At 38.3% G+C, this 18,798-nt stretch overlaps 1 protein-coding gene across 1 annotated transcript; it reads right to left on the bottom strand.

Moving 5' to 3' along the window:
• Positions 1 to 1,595: 1,595 nt before the first annotated feature.
• Positions 1,596 to 18,099, bottom strand: LOC140231022 (epithelial sodium channel subunit gamma-2-like). Its single transcript, XM_072311175.1, has 8 exons — positions 17,748 to 18,099; positions 15,812 to 15,940; positions 10,411 to 10,427; positions 7,730 to 8,007; positions 6,565 to 6,665; positions 4,043 to 4,206; positions 3,007 to 3,205; positions 1,596 to 1,672 (listed from the first exon to the last, which is right to left on the bottom strand). The coding sequence occupies exons 1-8, from the start codon at positions 18,097 to 18,099 to the stop codon at positions 1,596 to 1,598; spliced, it is 1,317 nt and encodes a 438-aa protein (XP_072167276.1).
• Between the last annotated feature and the right edge of the window lie 699 nt (positions 18,100 to 18,798).

Below are 18,798 nucleotides of genomic sequence, written 5' to 3'. Positions count from 1 at the left end.
GCGCTAAACGTTCGCGAGAATGTCTCAAAAGGTGCGCGAACAGTTTGCGATTACGTCGTAAAATGATCGGAAAAACTTCGCAGATTTCGCGTAACATACGCGAGACATTCTCCAAAGTTTCGGAGTCTGTTTGGGGTTTCACGAACATTTTGCGAACATCGCGCGTGTCTTGCGAAGGTCTTGCGCATATGACGAGGCTTTAAAGACACTTTCGAGAACAATTCACGAGCAAATCACGACCAAGTGTGCGGAAAAGGTTCGCAAAAAATTTCAAACTTTTTTGAAATTCTCACCGAAGTAAAAACGACATTCGCGAACAATTGACGACGCTTCCGAACCCTCACGTTCGTTGGCGATCTTTTGCAGACTAAAATACGAATGCTGGATTTTGCCATTCGCGTCCTTCGCAAATCGTTCGCGTCCTCCGTGAAATTCCACCCTAATGAATTCACCTGTCAGTGTTGCGTTACACTTTAGCAGTTTGAAAACAATGTGTTCACTTCGTTTTGGTGATACGTGTTCATTGTATATATGTGTGAGAGAAAAAAAGTTACATACCTCGTATCGGTCACTGGGCCATCGAGCCGTTGAGATTTTCGCATTGTAGACGTTTTCACTTTGTCATTTTGTGAGAGAGAAAAATAATAAAACATAAAAACCACTCAGATATACACATCAGCAGTAACGGTATACATTGAGAGACGTGCTTCATATCTTTCTCACATCCTAGGCGTGTGTGTGCGCGCGCGCTTGTGTGTGTGTGTTTTTTTTTTCTCAGTTATGTTAGGTTAGTAATTTGCGTGTACATGTACTCCATAACTTCCAGACATATGTGATCGTGTGACTGTATGTGTGCGTGCACGTGCGTATGCATGCGTGTGTGTGTGTGTGCGTGTGTTTGTATTAATTTACCGTTTAAAGGACAATTATTTTCTTTTAACTCTTCAACAAGCTAAATTGAACGCAATAGAATATTTGATTTCTGTAAATATTTAAGGTATAGACATTCCCTTCTATAATAACTTCTCTGCCAGAGTAGCCCTATTTCGTAGAAGGTTGATGTGGTGATTTAACGTCCTGAAGATCCGAATTGTATCATGATTACATTTGTGTGTGTGTGTGTGTGTGTGTGTGTGTGTGTGTGCGTGTTTGTTTTACGATCCCGCCAAGTATTAAAAGCAATGAATGCAACCACGGGCCCGACGTCTTTTCTGGATTGTCCCGTTTTCCCCCACATGCACTGATATCTTTTCCTTCTATCATGCCTATTGTTGTATTAGCTCAATCCACATATTATGATTATTTTGAGTGAATTCCCCTTTTCCAAGGACTAAACAACGAGGCTGAACGTGCTTCGCTTAGCTTTTTAATGGGGGCGCAACTACAGCAAATCGTGAACTGGAACCAAGGAGATACGGAGATCGAATGGACAGTCCATCGAGTCCAATGTCCTTTCTATCGACTGAACAACAATAGCCCATCAATGAAAGCATAGAAGAATTTAATGTTTTGGCCTGTCAATATCTAGACAAATTTCATCAAAATGATATCATCCACATTTTGATAATCAAGTGTTGTATGGAAACAAACTGTACTTACTTGCACGGGTTTTCGCACTCACAGCCAAGTGTATTCCTGATGTACTTTTTGAGGACTTTAGCACGGCATTTCTCTTCGTGTGAATGAGAAGAATACGTGGCATGAAATAACACGGTAATAGTTTGTCTGATCACTATTATCTAAAAGCGAAGCGTGGATAGATGATGTGGCAAACTTTAACTTTTTTTCTGTTTTTATTTTGCTGAAGTTGAGAACTTGTTAAAGCACCCTGTAACAGGAATGATCGCTTTTTCAATTGTCCCATCTCATCTGTGTGTACGACACCACAATGGCACACTCTTTAAAAAAAGGGGGGGGGGGAAATGGTAAACCCAACATTTTGAGAGTTATATTTGATATTTACGAAAGGTTCAAGGATTGACAACATTTGAGGTGTTAGATTGACCATTTGAATTTTCAGAGTGCATGTATGCCAGTAAATGCATAATTGCATTCTATGAACATTATCATTTCCGTTGTTTGAAAAGTGTTTCATTGTTTATCAGTACCTGTCTGGACTGGGTTATTCTTAGTTTTACAGATACATGCAATTTGTTAAAGCGGTATTATGAATATATTCCAAATTGAGCTACACTTTCGTCTGTTTCTGCTACTCATCTAGCTATCATCAAATATCAATGATTTCAGAAAACATTTTTAATGCATCTTGCTCTCTTCTCATCTGGTTGTGAAAGAAAAAAAAATGTACCTGTAATACTATCTTTGCATTAAAAGTGATTTATGAATATAGTTAGGAATATAACATGTTTGCCATATATAACATGTATTTCCTTTTCGTTTGTGAGTCTCTCAATTTCTCTGATTTAGACTTTCTTTTTTAATGAAAATACCATAATACCGTGATTACGATTTCCATAAACCTGACCTTGAACTGAAATCGACTTTTCTCCTCTTTGAGACAACATTGCGTTTTTGCTTCTATCATCAAGTTCAAGTTCAAGTTCAAATTTATTCGTTTTTTCCCACAATTATTATATACACATAAATCTCACTTTCTTGAGTCACAAAAAACAATGCATACAATTTGTACAGAGAAAACAATAATAAAAAACTAACAGTAGTGATACTTTGCAATTGTTGTACTGTGTGAAACAAAAAAAACAACAACAAACAAACAACGGAGGGACCCACTAAAAAGACAATGCTTGTAGAGTGTGGGCCCCTCTTGTATTAAAAGGTCGATGCAAAAATTGAATTGAATTGAAAACAGCACCAAATCAGCACAGAAAATTTGTCACAAAAAAAAAAAGTTTGGCGGCCCACTAAGAGACATAATCATAATTATGACTACATTATAATCATAATGTAGTCCCCGGCAGAATTAACTAATTGTTTACTCCAAGACTAACACAAAAAAGGAGTCTTAAACAAAAATGATTGACTTACTCTCTGTTATGTTAGTAGGGGAGCACATGGTACCATTGACGAGGATGTCGGTGACACAATTGCATTGCTTCGACATCTCTCTTTCCAGGCACATCTTAACGCACGAACGCTGGGAAAAGTCGTATTCATCTTTAGCGTAGTAATCCTCACCGCCTTTCCCGCAGTCCCCGTATGGCTCTGGGAGACGAGTGATGTGCGTCTTTCGGGAAACGATGACAATTACAAAAATACTTCAGTTTCCGTTTGTTGTGTGTATGTGTGTGTGTGTGTGTGTGTGCGTTTCTTTGATTCGCCATATCTCTCCTTATGAATTGTTATGCTTGATGTATATCATTTCAATAACAATGTGAATGACAAGAATCAACAATCATAAATCTGAAAAGACCGGTTTTGACATGTAGGTCTACTTGTAGTATTTTCAAACATGGGAAGGTTTCAAATTCATCTGCCACTATTGGGGCTTTGCTAGCAGTATATGCAAAGAGTTCACCCAGGAAGTTGTCCGGCTGACGCTATTTGCAGTGAGAATGAGTCGTTATGGTTATGAGTATTTGGAGACCAAAAATGTATTATGATTTTGATCGTATGACACGTCTTTTATCCCACGTGTTAATTCAAATCTTGAACTTGAACTTGAACTGTATTAGGTTTCATTTAAAAAAAAAAATTCTATACATATTAAACAGACGACAGAGAGTCTTCTTTGAAGGAATGATCTATCGCCCTCTCCGTTCAGATATGCTTTGCAGAATCACGATTAGGCTACGGTCACAACCCCCAAAATCAGCCTTCTCGGCGACCGGTCGGCAAGCTTTTAGCCAATTTCGGTCGGACAACGACCGTGATCGACCAGTGACCGACCAGGCACCACTGATTTTTAGGGCATCGGTCATAGTGAACTACATGCCAGACAGCGTTAATGCACGCATTGCTTTTAGATATAACGTGTCCATTTTATAGTAAAATTAACAGATGCGGCAGGCATACCGAAGCAATGTTTTACTTTTAATTTCGCTAATAAAAAATAAAGATATACCCTTTTAAGCCCAATGGATGCCACCTGTCCGGTAGATACGAGGATGCCATCATCTTCAGGAAAGGGAAAAATAGATGGATGATTGATGGATACGACTACTCCTACTTCCGGACTGAGGACACCAACATATTCTGGCTCATTAACGAACAGAGTCAAGTGCAGACCTAAAAGTTGTGATGTAGAGAGGTAAAAAAAACAACAACAATGCAAGTGAGTAATAGATATTTATTTAACAAATATATAATAATCAGGTTTTTGTTTTATTTCACTCAGTATGTCTCTGATTGAGTACATGCATATCACAACAGATGATTTATTGCGTTTATATTTGTCAAGAAAACATACACGAAATATGCCATTTTGTCGCAGATCACATCAGTTATGACGCATGTAGTGGTGGTAAGACGACGAAAGGGGTTACTCGCATTGTGAATAATAGCAACTGTCGTGACTGTAACAATGTAAGAAAGAGAGTTTTACTTCTTGAATATTGTATGATATGGGATCTCATGAAAACGGAAGACTTCTACTACTACAGGGAAATTATACATTCGTCATTATATAAGCATTGCAGGAATACATCATCGGTTATGTGAAAGAAAAAGTTATGTGTATAATTGGTGTTTTAGGTAGAACTTGCAAAGGCTCCTGTACTTGTGGTTTGAGTCGGTTGTTTCCAAAAATTTTATATACTTCATGGGAGTAATAACTACATAATAGCCTTACAGTGTCACACTCACACAGAAAACAGTCTTTTATGTCTTTCTTATAAGATGATGAGAGCCGCTTTTCCAAATTTGTATTGAATACATGTAATACAAATTAAAAGTGGGTATCACACTTTATAAAAGAAGAAAAAAAAACCCTCTTAAACCATTTTAAACCACTAATTTTTGTTTCCTCTCTTGTTTTGCTATCCGATTGAAATCAACTCGACCATGTTGTAACAACGTTTAAATTCGTAGCGTTTATTCCTTTACCTCCTGTCGGAGATAAATCATCTAAAATATACCATTTAAAATTTAGTTTAACATTTTCATGTACTAATGTATATAGGCCTACCTACTATTCCTCTCCTCTTTTATCATATAAGATTGAAAATAGACTGCTCGACTTCGCTTGAATATTAACATTTTTTATTTTTCGAATAACCGAAGCCTTTAGATATTTTCAAATTAAGAATTAGATTGGAAACTTTTTGACGAATATATACCGAGTTCAGGTGGTGTTGTGGTTTTTATTCTTCCAGTGATTAACTTTAATTGTGCTTTCAAACTTTATTACCTTTTTAGAATCTGTATATCGTGAATTCCTCTCTTAATCAGTGATTATCTGCACTATTTGTTTTGATTCAAAATTTTCTCTGTTCATTTTCCGATTAACAAACCTTACTTTATTTCCGGATAAACTAAATTTTTATAGGTAAAGGAAATTTGTGTGTTTCGGAATAACGCATCTCAGTTCATTTTCGGATCAACGAACCATCGGAATATTAAAACGAACATCACCCATCAATAATTGATGGGTGATGTTCGTTTTAATAAAATCAATTATTGATTTTCGAGTACATAAACGTTATCACTTGACAATTATTAGAATTTTGAAGAAAAGATCTCTAATATTACCCCCTTCCATATTGCCCTTTATTAGATCTGTCAGTATTCTTAATATAATATATTCGAATAGAGTAAAATACCGTGTTTGCGGCAAGCTTTGTACAGGGTGCCTATTTGCGGCAAGGGCCATTTCATTCATTGATGAAAAGGCCGTACCAGGTGTCGCTTCCCGTAACACTTGCGAGTAACTCCTGCTCGTGATATAAAGTGGGACTAAGCACACATGATATTCATTAGCTGTTTTATTGAGGAAAATGCCCCGACCAGGAATAGGCACCCCCCTGCCGCATTGGGTATTTTTACTCGAGACCATTACCGCATTATTGCCTCCTAAAATATTAATTGATAAATGATTCATGATTACATGGACTGTTGTACCATTTCATAATAGTATGTTTAGTACACAGCTATTACGAAGGGGAAATCGTGGCCTGTTTCACATTATTACAATAAACGTACCTTTCATGGGTGATGACGTGCTCACTAGATAAAAAATAAAAATATGTGTAAAATTATGCTGCGAAACGTTTTGCTGCATAAATATGTTAATCCAAACTCCTCTAACTCCTTACATTTATCAAGACTTGGCTCAAATCTAATACCAAAACAAAATGACCTCTTGGCCTGTGGTAGAGAACTAAGAAACAAAATGATAATAAATTCAAAACTGAAAAAGAAAATAAAAGCGAATCTTGATGTACTGGCAGTAACTGAATGGGAACTCGGCGCCTTTAGGAATTAAGCTCTGCATATTTTGTACTAGTATGCATTTGGAAAAGCATACCTCAAAGACAAAGACTTTAGTGTGGTTGTTCTCCTTAGAATGCATCCAAAATGTGGCAAAGAATTGACAAAAGAACATAACGGACGCCTAAAATTTGCCGCCAAGCGCTGATCAAATTTTACCGTATTGCGAGCCCGTTCTTCTTGTTTTTTTGGCCGATTTCTTGAACTGGTTAAAAATGTAACAATTCCCGTAGCGAATGTCTTGGATCTTCGTGAAGTCACTGAGGATCAAAGTAGATAAATAGAATATATATATATATATATATATATATATATATATATATATATATATAGTCGGACAGCGAAATATAACTGGAGAGATAAGGTCCATGGGTTATAAATCCTGAAATCAATCTCAGATTTGAATAACCGTGCAGGAGCGCTCTTGTTCCATAAGCGAAAAAAAAAAAAAACTTATTCTCATCGCCTATAGTCCTTTGGTGGAGACTTAAAACAGTCAGTCCAGTGTTTCTCTGAAGCGAGTATTGATTACTCCCTTTGTGCCCACGTATGACAAATCTTACTTCCAATAAGGTTAATGTATAACTCAATGTAAGATTGCAATATTAAATTTTGATACCAGTAGAAACAGGTGGTTACATAATCTTGTGTGAGTAGGTATACCTATTTTTTGTGGCATTTATATCATCATGATTATCAATCCTTTGGAAATCTCAGTCATCGAAGTGACTGTGATGTGTTGGTCTCAGCACTCGACTATATTAGCCTGCGAAAGGGCACTACTACCGGGCTCGGACTCGAACATTCATACGTACATGGTAGCCTAATACTTATGTCTTATTCGTGTGGCCCGACCTAACCACTCAGCCACGACAGCCCTCCTTCATTACAGGCTATAATATACCACGAAACATCTTAACCTGAGAAAAGTTTTGTCCAGCGCTTTATAAAGTGGAACGTTAAAAATCAGGTTAAAGGCCAGGAAGCATGTTAGACCCGTAAGTTTCTGTTGCATTAGCCCTATTTTCCACGTGTTCAAAATTTGTTAAAGACAACCATTCTACTTACAGAGACATATAAAATAAACGTCACTGACAAGTTGCCGCCAAAAGGAAAGAAGGAAAAGAGTCAATAATTTTGGCCAAAAAGATTCAGTGTTTAATGCACCTCTGGATGCAAACTCGGGTGTTTTTTTTTGTGTGTGTGTGTGTTTTTAAGGGTCAATAATGATATTTTTTCTTCTATCAGCATCGAGTGAGAAATACAATTGTAATATACAAACAAGATATCAAGCACTGGTCAGCCACAGTAAGTCAGAACGCACTTAAATGAGCACGGCTGCTTGTCGAAGGTGCACTGTCTAATCAAGTCCTTGCCAGGCTGTCCGTACTCGTCCAGCTCTTCCCGTGTTGGTTTCACGTCGTCCTGCAGGTCGCTAAAATCCGACATTCGAGATCGATTGTACATAGACTCCCAGTCGTTAGGGTCTGTCCCGTCCTCCCAGGTGTAATAAATGAATTCACTGATTGAACTCGAGGACGAATGCGCTGTGGATTCGCTGTCGAATCGTCCTGCAGGTGAGGAGATGTGAATGTGTGATCTCTAGAGCAAGAAACTCTAGTATCATACTTTTCGCATGCAAAGTATAGCAGAAGAATATTCATTGACTCAATGCGTTTCCATGGCAACAAGGGTAACAAAGCACTCTAGAACATTCATTGATCATGTTTATTAGTCAGAGTGAAAATATTTCACAATGCAAAACTTGCCTTTCAGCCTATAAGGGACCATGAAATGGTTCTTTTCTCATGGAGTAAGCGTAAACCGAAATCAGGTGGTAACCACTGTTATATTTCATCACGCAACATGAGAAAGCTTAACAAATACTGAAATATTTGTAAATGAATTAAATGATTCTTCAGTGGATGAAATATTACAAGAAACATCAACAGAGAAAGCATATCACACCTGGGTTCATAAACTAAGATCTCTGTGGGATAAGCATGCCTCAAGCAAAAAGAAGAGGCTTCGACAAAAGAGGTCATCTAGATGACTAGTGGCGTCATGGCTTTGATACGAGAAAGAGATAAGGCAAAATAGTCCGCTAAACGCGTGAATAATGATTATGAGTGGCAGGAATATAGAAGTCTGCGTAATCTGGTAACATCATCTGTGAGAAAAGCTACAAGGAAATTTATTATTGATAATAATAGAGAAAATATAGGAAACTCCATCCTTGTGTGGAAAATTTTAAGAGAGCTGATCCCGAGCCCTAAATCCTCTACGAAAGTTCACAAAATTATCTTTGATAATCGAGTATACAGGGCAAAAGATGTTGCATATGCACTGAAAAATAATCACGGGAGTGTGTTCAATTTTTGAATTCACTGCACTGTCAGCTGATGAGGTAAAGAAGTGTATTGATAAAACGCCTCGAAATAAGGTTACTGGGCTTGACACCGTACCAGCTTGTATCCTATGGGACACTGTGTCAGTTATCCCTAAATCTTTCACCCACTTAGTAAATTTATCATTGAAAGAAGGTGGTATCCCGAACGAGTGGGAGTGTGCCAAAATAACACCTCTATTCAAGGGTGGTGTTACAACTGATCCCTCAAATAAGAGGCCAATATCTGTTTTGCCTGTAGCTTCAAAGATTTTAGAAAAATTGGTGTTTTAACAAGTGTATGCTTATCTTGATGAAAATGATTTATTGACAAAAAACAATACGGCTTTCGCCCGAATTTTCCTTCAGAAATGGCATTAACCTCACTGAAAATGTTAATAAAGTTATAGATGTTGGACAAGTGGTTGTTGTGGTAACCCTCGATCTTTTACAGGCTTTTGATATGCACCTTTTTGATATTTTGATCGAAAAATTAACATTTGTCGGAATTTGCGAGGATACTATTATCTGGTTTGTAAATTATTTCAGTCAAAGAACAAACTTTAATTAATCATTGTTAATGGTAATGTTTCAAAGGAGGGTGAGGTGCTCTGTGGGGTCCCTCAGGGAAGTATTTTGGGGCCTTTGTTGTTCGTCATGGTATATGAATGATTTGCCTCGGGTAGTTAGAAATTGTCAAGTGTCGTTTTATGCGGATGATACTCGTATTTATTATGAATCCAGTAATCCTCTTGAACTTGAAAGAGTATTTCATGACGACTTACGTGCCGTGCATGAATGGCTACTTCATAATTAGCTTATGTCAAAAAAAAAACTTAAATGTATGTTTATAGGTACCAAACGTACTCATAAGAAATTTGAAAATGTTAGTATAAGAATTGATGCTACTCATTTAGAAAAGGTAGAAAGTTGTAAATATTCAGGTTGTGTCATTGATACAGAATTTTCTTGGAAACCAGAAGTTGACAGCTAAAAAAGTAAAGTGTTATGTAATTTGTACGCTTCAAGAAGGGCAAGACCACTGATCAAGACACTGCATTAACCCTGTATAATACAATGATTTGTCCTCACTTTGAGTACTGTAACACCATCTGGATGAAAATAAATTCTGGTAACATAAAAAGACTACAAATACTTCAGAACAGAGCCTTGCTAATTGTTCTGAAAGTGGATTATCGTCACAATAGACGAGATTTGTATGGGAGGCTGCCCATTGACTGCCTCAGTGCCAAAGTGAAAAAAAAGATCTTGTTGTTTTCATTTACAAAGTCTTAAATAACCTCTTACCTGATTTTCTGACTTATCAAGTTAATGTAAAAGTATCTAATTATAATCTCAGGAACTCAGCATTTAAAGTATTGTTACCAAAACCCAAAAAAAAAAAAAACATTTCTGAAAAAGTAGTACTATTTACGTAGCAGCTCAATAATTCAAACAATTACCGGAAGCCACGAGAACATAATTATACAAGGTTAGCACAATTCTGAAGGATATCGATTCTGTTTTCTTACTTGATTTATAAGTTTTTCTATTTCTGAGGATTGATTTCTGTTTTGATTTCACATACTTTCCGAGATCTATTTCTTTCTGCATTCTACTGTTTTTGTATTTGATTCTGCCAAAGAGCGTTGTGTTATGCATTTTTCTCTCATTTTTTTTTGTTTCGTTATATTGATTATTGTCTATGCATAATCCTATACGTTGATTGTACCAAATTATGTGTTTGTGTTTTTTTTTTGTACAGTGTATATCATACAGACTTGCTAAAAAAAACAGTCTAACGGCTGAGTGAAAGTATTTAAACCCGTGTTTAAATACATAAAACAAACAAATAAACAAACAGCATGGTGCTCATCCAAAGCTACCAGTCCTTCGAAACGTGTCCCTGATACAAACAAAAGAGTTTTGATGTAGGCCCCTACCTTCTAGATAGGCTATTTTATTATACAGTGGCGTATCTAGGGGGGGGGGGGCAAGGGGGGCACGTGCCCCGGGCGCCACTCCTTGGGGGCGCAAAAAAAACGAATTAAAAAAAAAACGAAGAAGAAGAAAAAAGAAGAAGAAGAAGAAAAAAAAAAAGAAAAGAAGAAGAAAAAACAAAACATCATGATGACGCGGACAAAATGACAATGTTTATTGTGTTCACACAAAAATTCCATGTTCTGTGAGCTAAAATACAAAAGTTTTCGGCTCGCTCGCTGCGCTCGCTCGCCAAAATTTATATAAAAAAGAAGGTAAGAACAAAACGTGATGATGACAAAATGACAGTGTCTATTGTGTTCACACATGTCATTTTATATTTAGCAGGCAAAATGTTTCACGGAGCAGCGGCTGCAATTTCATTCGTTCTGAAGCGATCGCCAATTGCATCAAAAGAGCGCGTCAACGGTTTCGAACATGGGGGGGGGGGCCAAAAATCAACAACAAATCAAACAAGATAAGAACAAAACGTAATAATGACGCGGAAATATACAAATTTCGGCTCACTCGCTCGTACTAATTTAGAGTATTTTTTTCAAGTCCGCAGTTTGTTGGTATAAATCGTTATCTATAAGGCCGTCACTATATCTTGATTAGAATTGTAAGATTTAATAAGCAAAAAATGACAAGAGTTTCATGATTTGTAAGCTGAAATACGAACATTTTCGGCTCGCTCGCTGCGCTCGCTCGTCAAAATTTGTATAATAAAGAGGAGAAGATAAGAACAAAACGTGACGATGACGCGGACAAAATGATAATGTCTATTGTGTTCACTCATGTCATTTTATATTTAGCAGGAAAAATGTTACACGGAGCAGCGACTGCAATTTCATTCGTTCTGAAGCGATCGCCGATTGGATCAAAAGAGGACGCCAACGGTTTCGAACATACGGGGGAGGGGGCGCAAAAAAAAAATTAAAAAAGATAAGAAAAAAAACATAATGATGACGCAGAAATAATATACAAATTTCGGCTCACTCGCTCGTACTAATTTAGAGTATTTCTTCAAGTCCTGAGTTTGTTGGTATAAATCGTTATCTATAAGGTCGTCACTATAATTGTGAGATTTAATAAGCAAAAAATGACAAGAATTCCATGTTTTGTAAGCTGAAATACAAAAATTTTCGGCTCGCTCGCTGCGCTCGCTCGCCAAAATTTATATAAAAAAAGATAAGAACAATACGTGATGATGACGAGGACATTACAAATTTCAGCTCACTCGCGCGCACTAATTTAGAGTATTTTTTTTAAGTCCTCAGTTTTTTGGTATAAATCGATATCTATAAGGCTGTCACTAAGATTTGGTAAGCAAAAAATGACAAGAATTCCATGTTTTGTAAGCTGAAATACAAAAATTTTCGGCTCGCTCGCTGCGCTCGCTCGCCAAAATCTATCAAAATTCATTACATTTAAATCACCCTCAAAAGATCCCTTTTAAGTGCTTGAAAAAGCATCATGTGGACTTTGTTTAAAGTCCCTACCGGGATGGGGTTGGGGTTGAACACTTTTTCAGAAATTAGGGGCGCAATTTTCGTGCTTGCCCCGGGCGCCGTTTTCCCTAGATACGCCACTGGCTATATTTTGTCATGTCTATACGTGAATTGCATGTCTATTCAAATTAATGAAATTCTTACTTCGAGTTGATTTAATGTATTGCAACTGATTTACAAATTGCCATACCACTGCCTACATCGATGTAGTTTAGCACCGATTTAATCGTGTTTAGTATAGTAGCCAGAAGTAAAGCGTAACATTATAGCTCTCTCTTCTCTCTCTCTATCTCTCTCTCTCCTCTCTCTCTCTCTCTCTACCTTCCCCTCCTTATTCTTGAACACATCCCCTTCCTTTCTTACGTGTATACGCATATGCTGTAGTATACACATTATATTCATACAGACCTGGGCCCTGTTTTATAAAACTGCTCGTGAAGTTACGCACGACTTTACGAACGACTTAAATAGATATGGCAAGCAAAGTGAGTTTCCTAATCATTGTTAATTTCAATAGTTGCATTGTTTTTACGGTCTTACGCACTTTTTAAGTTGATAGTGTATTTTCCACCAATGTAGATGAAATATTGACAGACAGTCGTACTTTGTTAAACCGTGAGGGGAAAAATGGGCACACACGTTGAAACTTCATATGTCAGTCTTTCGTAGAGTCATTCGTAAATTTACGAACAGCTTAAAGCCCCGGTCACACAGCACTCCACGTCCAAATCACGTACAAAAAGTTATGAAAATCTGGTGTACGTGGTCGTAAGTGGTAATATTTTGGTCAATTTTGGTTTGGCCGTGTTTTGTATACGGGGCACGGCCGTTGGCGGCTGTTCCACTGCTGAAGCACTGCCTGAGCACGGCTAACCACGTCCAGCCACGTGTGTGTACGCGGAAAAAATCCATTTGCCAGCGATAAGCCGCTAAAAACACGCTATTTCCAGTGATACCAACGGGTAACACGCGTCATATGACCGTGCTCTGCCCGTGAGAGACCGCTAAACTTTCGCGTCTTTACCGCGTCTCCCCAAGTTTTAATTACTGCCAGAACACGGATTATCACGTGTGTTGCACGTGTGTTGCACGTCTTTACCATGTGTGCCGCCCGTGGTTGTCCGCGGAATAAAATTTTGAGCAGTTCAAATTGTTTACCGCGTCCGACTCCGTTAAGATTTTTCCCCGCGTCCTCCCACGTCTATAAATCGACCGTGAGCTCGTCTTAAGCCGTGGTCACAACTCGCCGTACTTGCAAGTGCGTGCTGTCTACTTACAAAAACGTTGGCAAAATTTGGGGATCCGTACGTAGTAAGTACCGCCTCCGCACGAATTTTCGAGCACGCAGACACGCCGTAGCACTTTTAGGACCCGAGGAACTTTCGCTGCGTTCGGGTTACGGATTTACCCTAAGTGCGGGCAACGTACGTGCACTCTACAGCGAACGTGCGTACAACGCACTGACTCCGTGCGTTTTTTAAAATTTTCCCACCGTCACTTGCTCGGCTGACGGCACACGTAGCACGTACGTATTGAGCACGTAATAAGTGCGCAGCCCGTGCTTATTCGACACTGCCCTGAGTTCAATTGTTCAATAGAGCACGCAGACCGTACCGAACTTGCCGAATAAGCACCTGCTCCGCACTTAAAACGCAAGTTGTGCGCAGTGATCTCTGCAAGGTACACGAACCGAGCCGACGGACGAGTATCATCATTTTCGTCTCCAAGATGTCATGATGATGGCAATTATAATATTCATACTGTTCTATTTCACCTACCGGGCAGAAACTCCCTGTAAGGATTATAGGATCGAAAAAATCGCATACACAGTATAAAAATGATTGTTATATCACCTGAAAGGGCTTTCAAAACTCTTTCGAATTGTGTCACAAACCAAAATGATTATGTTATAGGACCCTTCTGCCTGGTAAGCGATTAGTAATATATATATATATATATATATATATATATATATATATATATATATATACACTTGTATACACTTGTACCATATTTTGTGGCACATAAGGCAAAGTAAAAAAAAATCTTGAGGGAGCAAAACATATAGAAATCTTGAGCTCTTAATGGTCAATGCATGAAGTGACAAGATTTTTGGAGTTTTGAAAAAAAAAATGTTACATTTAAGATCTGCACAAGCGTGGTTAAAAGGCATTAATTATCATTGTATATGCAGAACAGTGATAAAGTCAGTACCATTCTCTGAAATATATTGAGAATGTGTATATTTTGAAATTAAGCAAGGAAGAATTTTCTATGACAGTATTACCTTAGGGCCTTCATTGCAAACGTGACACCTTTAGTTTCAGATGAAACTGCAAACCCATAGGCCTACATTCATTGTTCTATTAGTATGCTGATAAATCTAGCTAAAAAATGCCCCCATGTCTGAAATGCCACCACCTCTGAAAATGGGAAGATGGCAGACTTCATTACAGCAAATCATACGCATCTCACCTCAAGTGCCAATGTGTTAGGATGTTTTAATCCAAACAATGTTATACGATGTCATTGTATACCTGATATTGACATTAGCCTATTAGCCTACATCAGGTATACAATGCCATTTTATACGTGATGTAACCTAGGTCCTATACATAGAGCTGTACAGCTCTATGGTCCTATACCTGATATATCCTATTAACCCTTTCTCTGTCAATGAGTCAACTTAATATGCACACATTTCACATATTTCACTTAGTTTATTTATTTCAATCTCATTTCTTTCAACAGAATATATAAAAACCTATAGACATGAAATGAATATGACACACAGAAGGTTAAACTACCATATACATCTATGGAGAAGAAGTATGATCATACATCTGAAGAACCTTGGAAGGTGGTCCTATAATTAGGCCTACCCCTAGCATCTGACGGGGAGAAAAAAAAATCATCGCACTTGCGCGCACTTACAACATGCGACAGAGTAGGGATACCTTACGTGAGCAGCACGTGTAATTACAGCCTCCGCAAGAGAACGTAGCAATCTCACGCAGATTGTAAGTTGTAAGCACGTACAACTCATACCACGTGCACAACGTACGATGCACGTAACCCCTCATGGCCAGGCGTGGCGTGCGGGCCACGTACTTACATCCTGCGCAACCGTGCGAGTGTCGTGCGTTGACGTACTTCCTGCGCTAGTCACTTCCTCCCCACGTTTTTAGAAAAAACGTGAACGCCGTGGCCTCCGCCAAGAACGTACGGACGAAAAGCACGCACGGCGAGTTGTGACCAGGGCTTTAAGCTCGACATCAATGCGAACAACATCGTCTGCTTCACGGGAGACCACTTTTTAAGGTGTTTGGCCATGATTAAGCCGTAAAGCGCTGTGTGACCGGGGTTTTATGAAACAGGGCCCTGTATGATTGGGTTATATAATAGTAACGTGTCCCTTTTGGAACCCCCACACTTTCATTAACCATTGGAGGAAATGATAAAATGTAAATTGCAATAATTCGCGAAGAGATGATCCCGTCCTCCCAGGTGGGGTAATAAATGAATTCACCGATTGAATCCAGGTACAGATCCGAGAACCCGAAGTCAAAACTGCTGTCGCTTGATCCTTGCGCTGTGGATTCGTCCTGGAGGTGAGCATGCTGTTCATCCAAAGCTACCAGTCCTTCGAAACGTGTCCCTGATAAGAACAAAAGAGTTTTGATCTAGGCCCCTGCCTCCTAGATAGGCTATAATGTGACCCTGCATCACAAAACCAACAAAAAATGGGCAGATATGGATTTTGAGTTCAGGGCAGATTCTGAACGAGCAGACTCTAAGCTTTTAAAATGATGTATAACCCAATTCAAATAGACTCCCCTAACATATCTGAATACTGGAAAGAAAGCACACACTCAGGAAAAGTGTGGATTGAGAAAAAAAAAAGGCTCTGAAGTACAGGGTCTATAATTCAAGTGCTTAATCTTTACCAAGCCGCGATAGCTGTGATGAAAGGGACAAAACACAGGATGTAAGCAACCGGAGCAGCAACAATCAAGGGATTATCAAATTAAGCTGAAATTAGGCATGATTTATTAACACATTCTGTCCATGATTAATGCCAACTTTCAAAACAGTAGCTTTATCCTTCTAAAAGTTAGTAGACTTGAAAGTGAAGAGTATGGCACTTAGACAAATAATAAGGGGCCTCTAAGACATACCTGATCATTACACTCTCCCCAAAAAGCCTTGTAGAAAAACTGCTCAAAGCACACTTTCCCATTCATGTTATGATCTCAAACTTAAGAATAATGTAGAAAGATAACTGTTTCAGAAAATATGAAAAACTCAAGATTGACTTGGTTGACCCGTTTCACCTTTGAGTCCTCACGTAATATCAAAGGGTGCGACTTTTTGTTCGTTTTTTGATGCACGGTCACATATTATATTGTCATATCTATACATACATTCCATGTCTTTTCAAATTAATGAAATTCTTACTTCGAGTTGTTTCAATGTATTGCAACTCATTTACAAATTGCTCTATAACTGCCTATATCGATGTAATTAAGCACCGATTTAATCGTGTTTAGTAGTATATAGTCAGTAGTAAAGCGTAGTAGCTCTCTCTTCTCTCTCTCTCTCTTTCTCTCCCTGCTTTCCCTCCTTATTCTTCAACACATCTCCTTCCTTTCTTATATGTGTATACGCTATACAGACATTGGCCCTGAAGTTACGCACGACTTTACGAACCACTTAGACATGAAAAGCAAATTGGGTTTCCTTATCATTGTTAATTTGAAAAGTTGAAAATTACAGATGATAATGATTATTTGTATTATGATGCTTACACAATGTTTTAATTGATAGTGTATTTCTCTCCCCCCCCCCCCCCATGTACATGAAATATTGACATGCAGTCGTGCTTTGTTAAACTGTAAGGGAATACATGGGCACACATGTTGACACTTCATATTCCAGTCGTACGTAAAGTCATGCGTAACTTTACGAACAGCTTTATGAAACAGGGCCCTGTATGCCTTCACACACAGTAAAGTGACACTTTTGGAACGCCCGCACTTTTATTAATCATTGGATGATAAATAATAAAATGTAAATTGTAATAATTCGCGATGAGATGATACAAAAAAAAAATAATAATGTTAGGATCTAAGAGGAAAGGGCATAAGTTTTCTGATAATTGGCAAATAACGTGTTTCCACCAAAGATAGTGGTTCTGAGCAAAAGAAGAGTTGCGAACTGTGAAATTACTACCTTCATCTACATAACAGTGGTTGAGACCGTTATATCACTGTATTGTGATTTTAAAAAAAAGAATGAGATTCTGATTATGAAAGCCTGTAAGGCCCTTTATTTCGTTACGGCCTTTTCATGAACTTGTTTCATATTGTTTCTTCCGTCTTACCACAGTCAACGTTCTATACATTGATTAACGTGAGGTTTTTTTTTTTTTTTTTTTGGCATTTGGTCACCCCTCCTTTTTTTACCGTTCAGTTTGCTTCTTCTCATCATGTTCAGGTTGCAAATAGTGATCGACGGGAAGTAAAGTTCCTTTCTGGTGATGAGAGAGATTTTCGACGTCGTCCGTTTGTGGAAGAAGTCGATGATGGTGTTTGAGCCCTGAAACAGCAGCGCGCTCAGGGCGGTCGCTGTAATGACGGCCCACGTAAGACGGAATAGACGGGACCGATCTGATCTCAGGATTTGTGGCACACCGTGCGTGGTCGTGTTATCAGCGAAGTCCTTGATGGCATCAGCTGTACTCATCGGGGACGAGGAGTCATTCATCTTTTCCTCATCCTTAGCGTCTTGGCCTTGTGTCTTCATGGTCATCTCCATGTTTCCTCACTGCGGCATAATAGATATCCATAAAAAACTACAAATACTGTATTCCAGGAACCTTTTGTTTTTGTCAATTCCTAGTGTTCTGAAGCATTTGAACTTTTCCTTTGCCATCAAGATTGGTCCTTGCCAAGCTTTAGGAGAAACCCGGCATTTATCTTTTAAAAAGATTCAAATATCAGTTTTCGTTCTCAGGCCCTGCCCCCCCCCCCCCCAAAAAAAAAAAAAAAAAAAAGAGGCGGGAGATACGTCTCTGATTTGTGCCGTTTTTCATACTTATGGGAAAACTCATAGACATAACTATAAAACGGTCCATGTACAACTTGTCAGTAGGTCCTTGTATATTTCAGAGATCAACTGGCAAGTACGGATTTGGTCCAAATACGACATTGACAACAAAAGTAAATTATCTTGACCCTAACAGGGAGATACAAAGTGCACTTGCAAGTCCAACAAGAATGTTTGCTTAAACCAAGTTTTAGGCGTAATCATACGTCTTCTTCAGGGCGACATGTATGTAAATATGAAAGACGTATACGTAATGCCAAGTTGCGTTTCATGCGTTCTCTCTTTTACCAGCTACCATCGAGCATATAGCGTTTATAGTGCGCTATACGCATCACTTGTGTTTTTGATATGCATCTATTTATACATAACAATGTCAAATTCTCAAGAGCGCTGATTTTTTTTTTTTTC

Source organism: Diadema setosum, chromosome 7, assembly GCF_964275005.1.
Source record: "Diadema setosum chromosome 7, eeDiaSeto1, whole genome shotgun sequence".
In the NCBI taxonomy this organism is placed as follows: Eukaryota; Metazoa; Echinodermata; class Echinoidea; order Diadematoida; family Diadematidae; genus Diadema; species Diadema setosum.
This window is presented reverse-complemented; position numbering and strand designations above follow the sequence as displayed.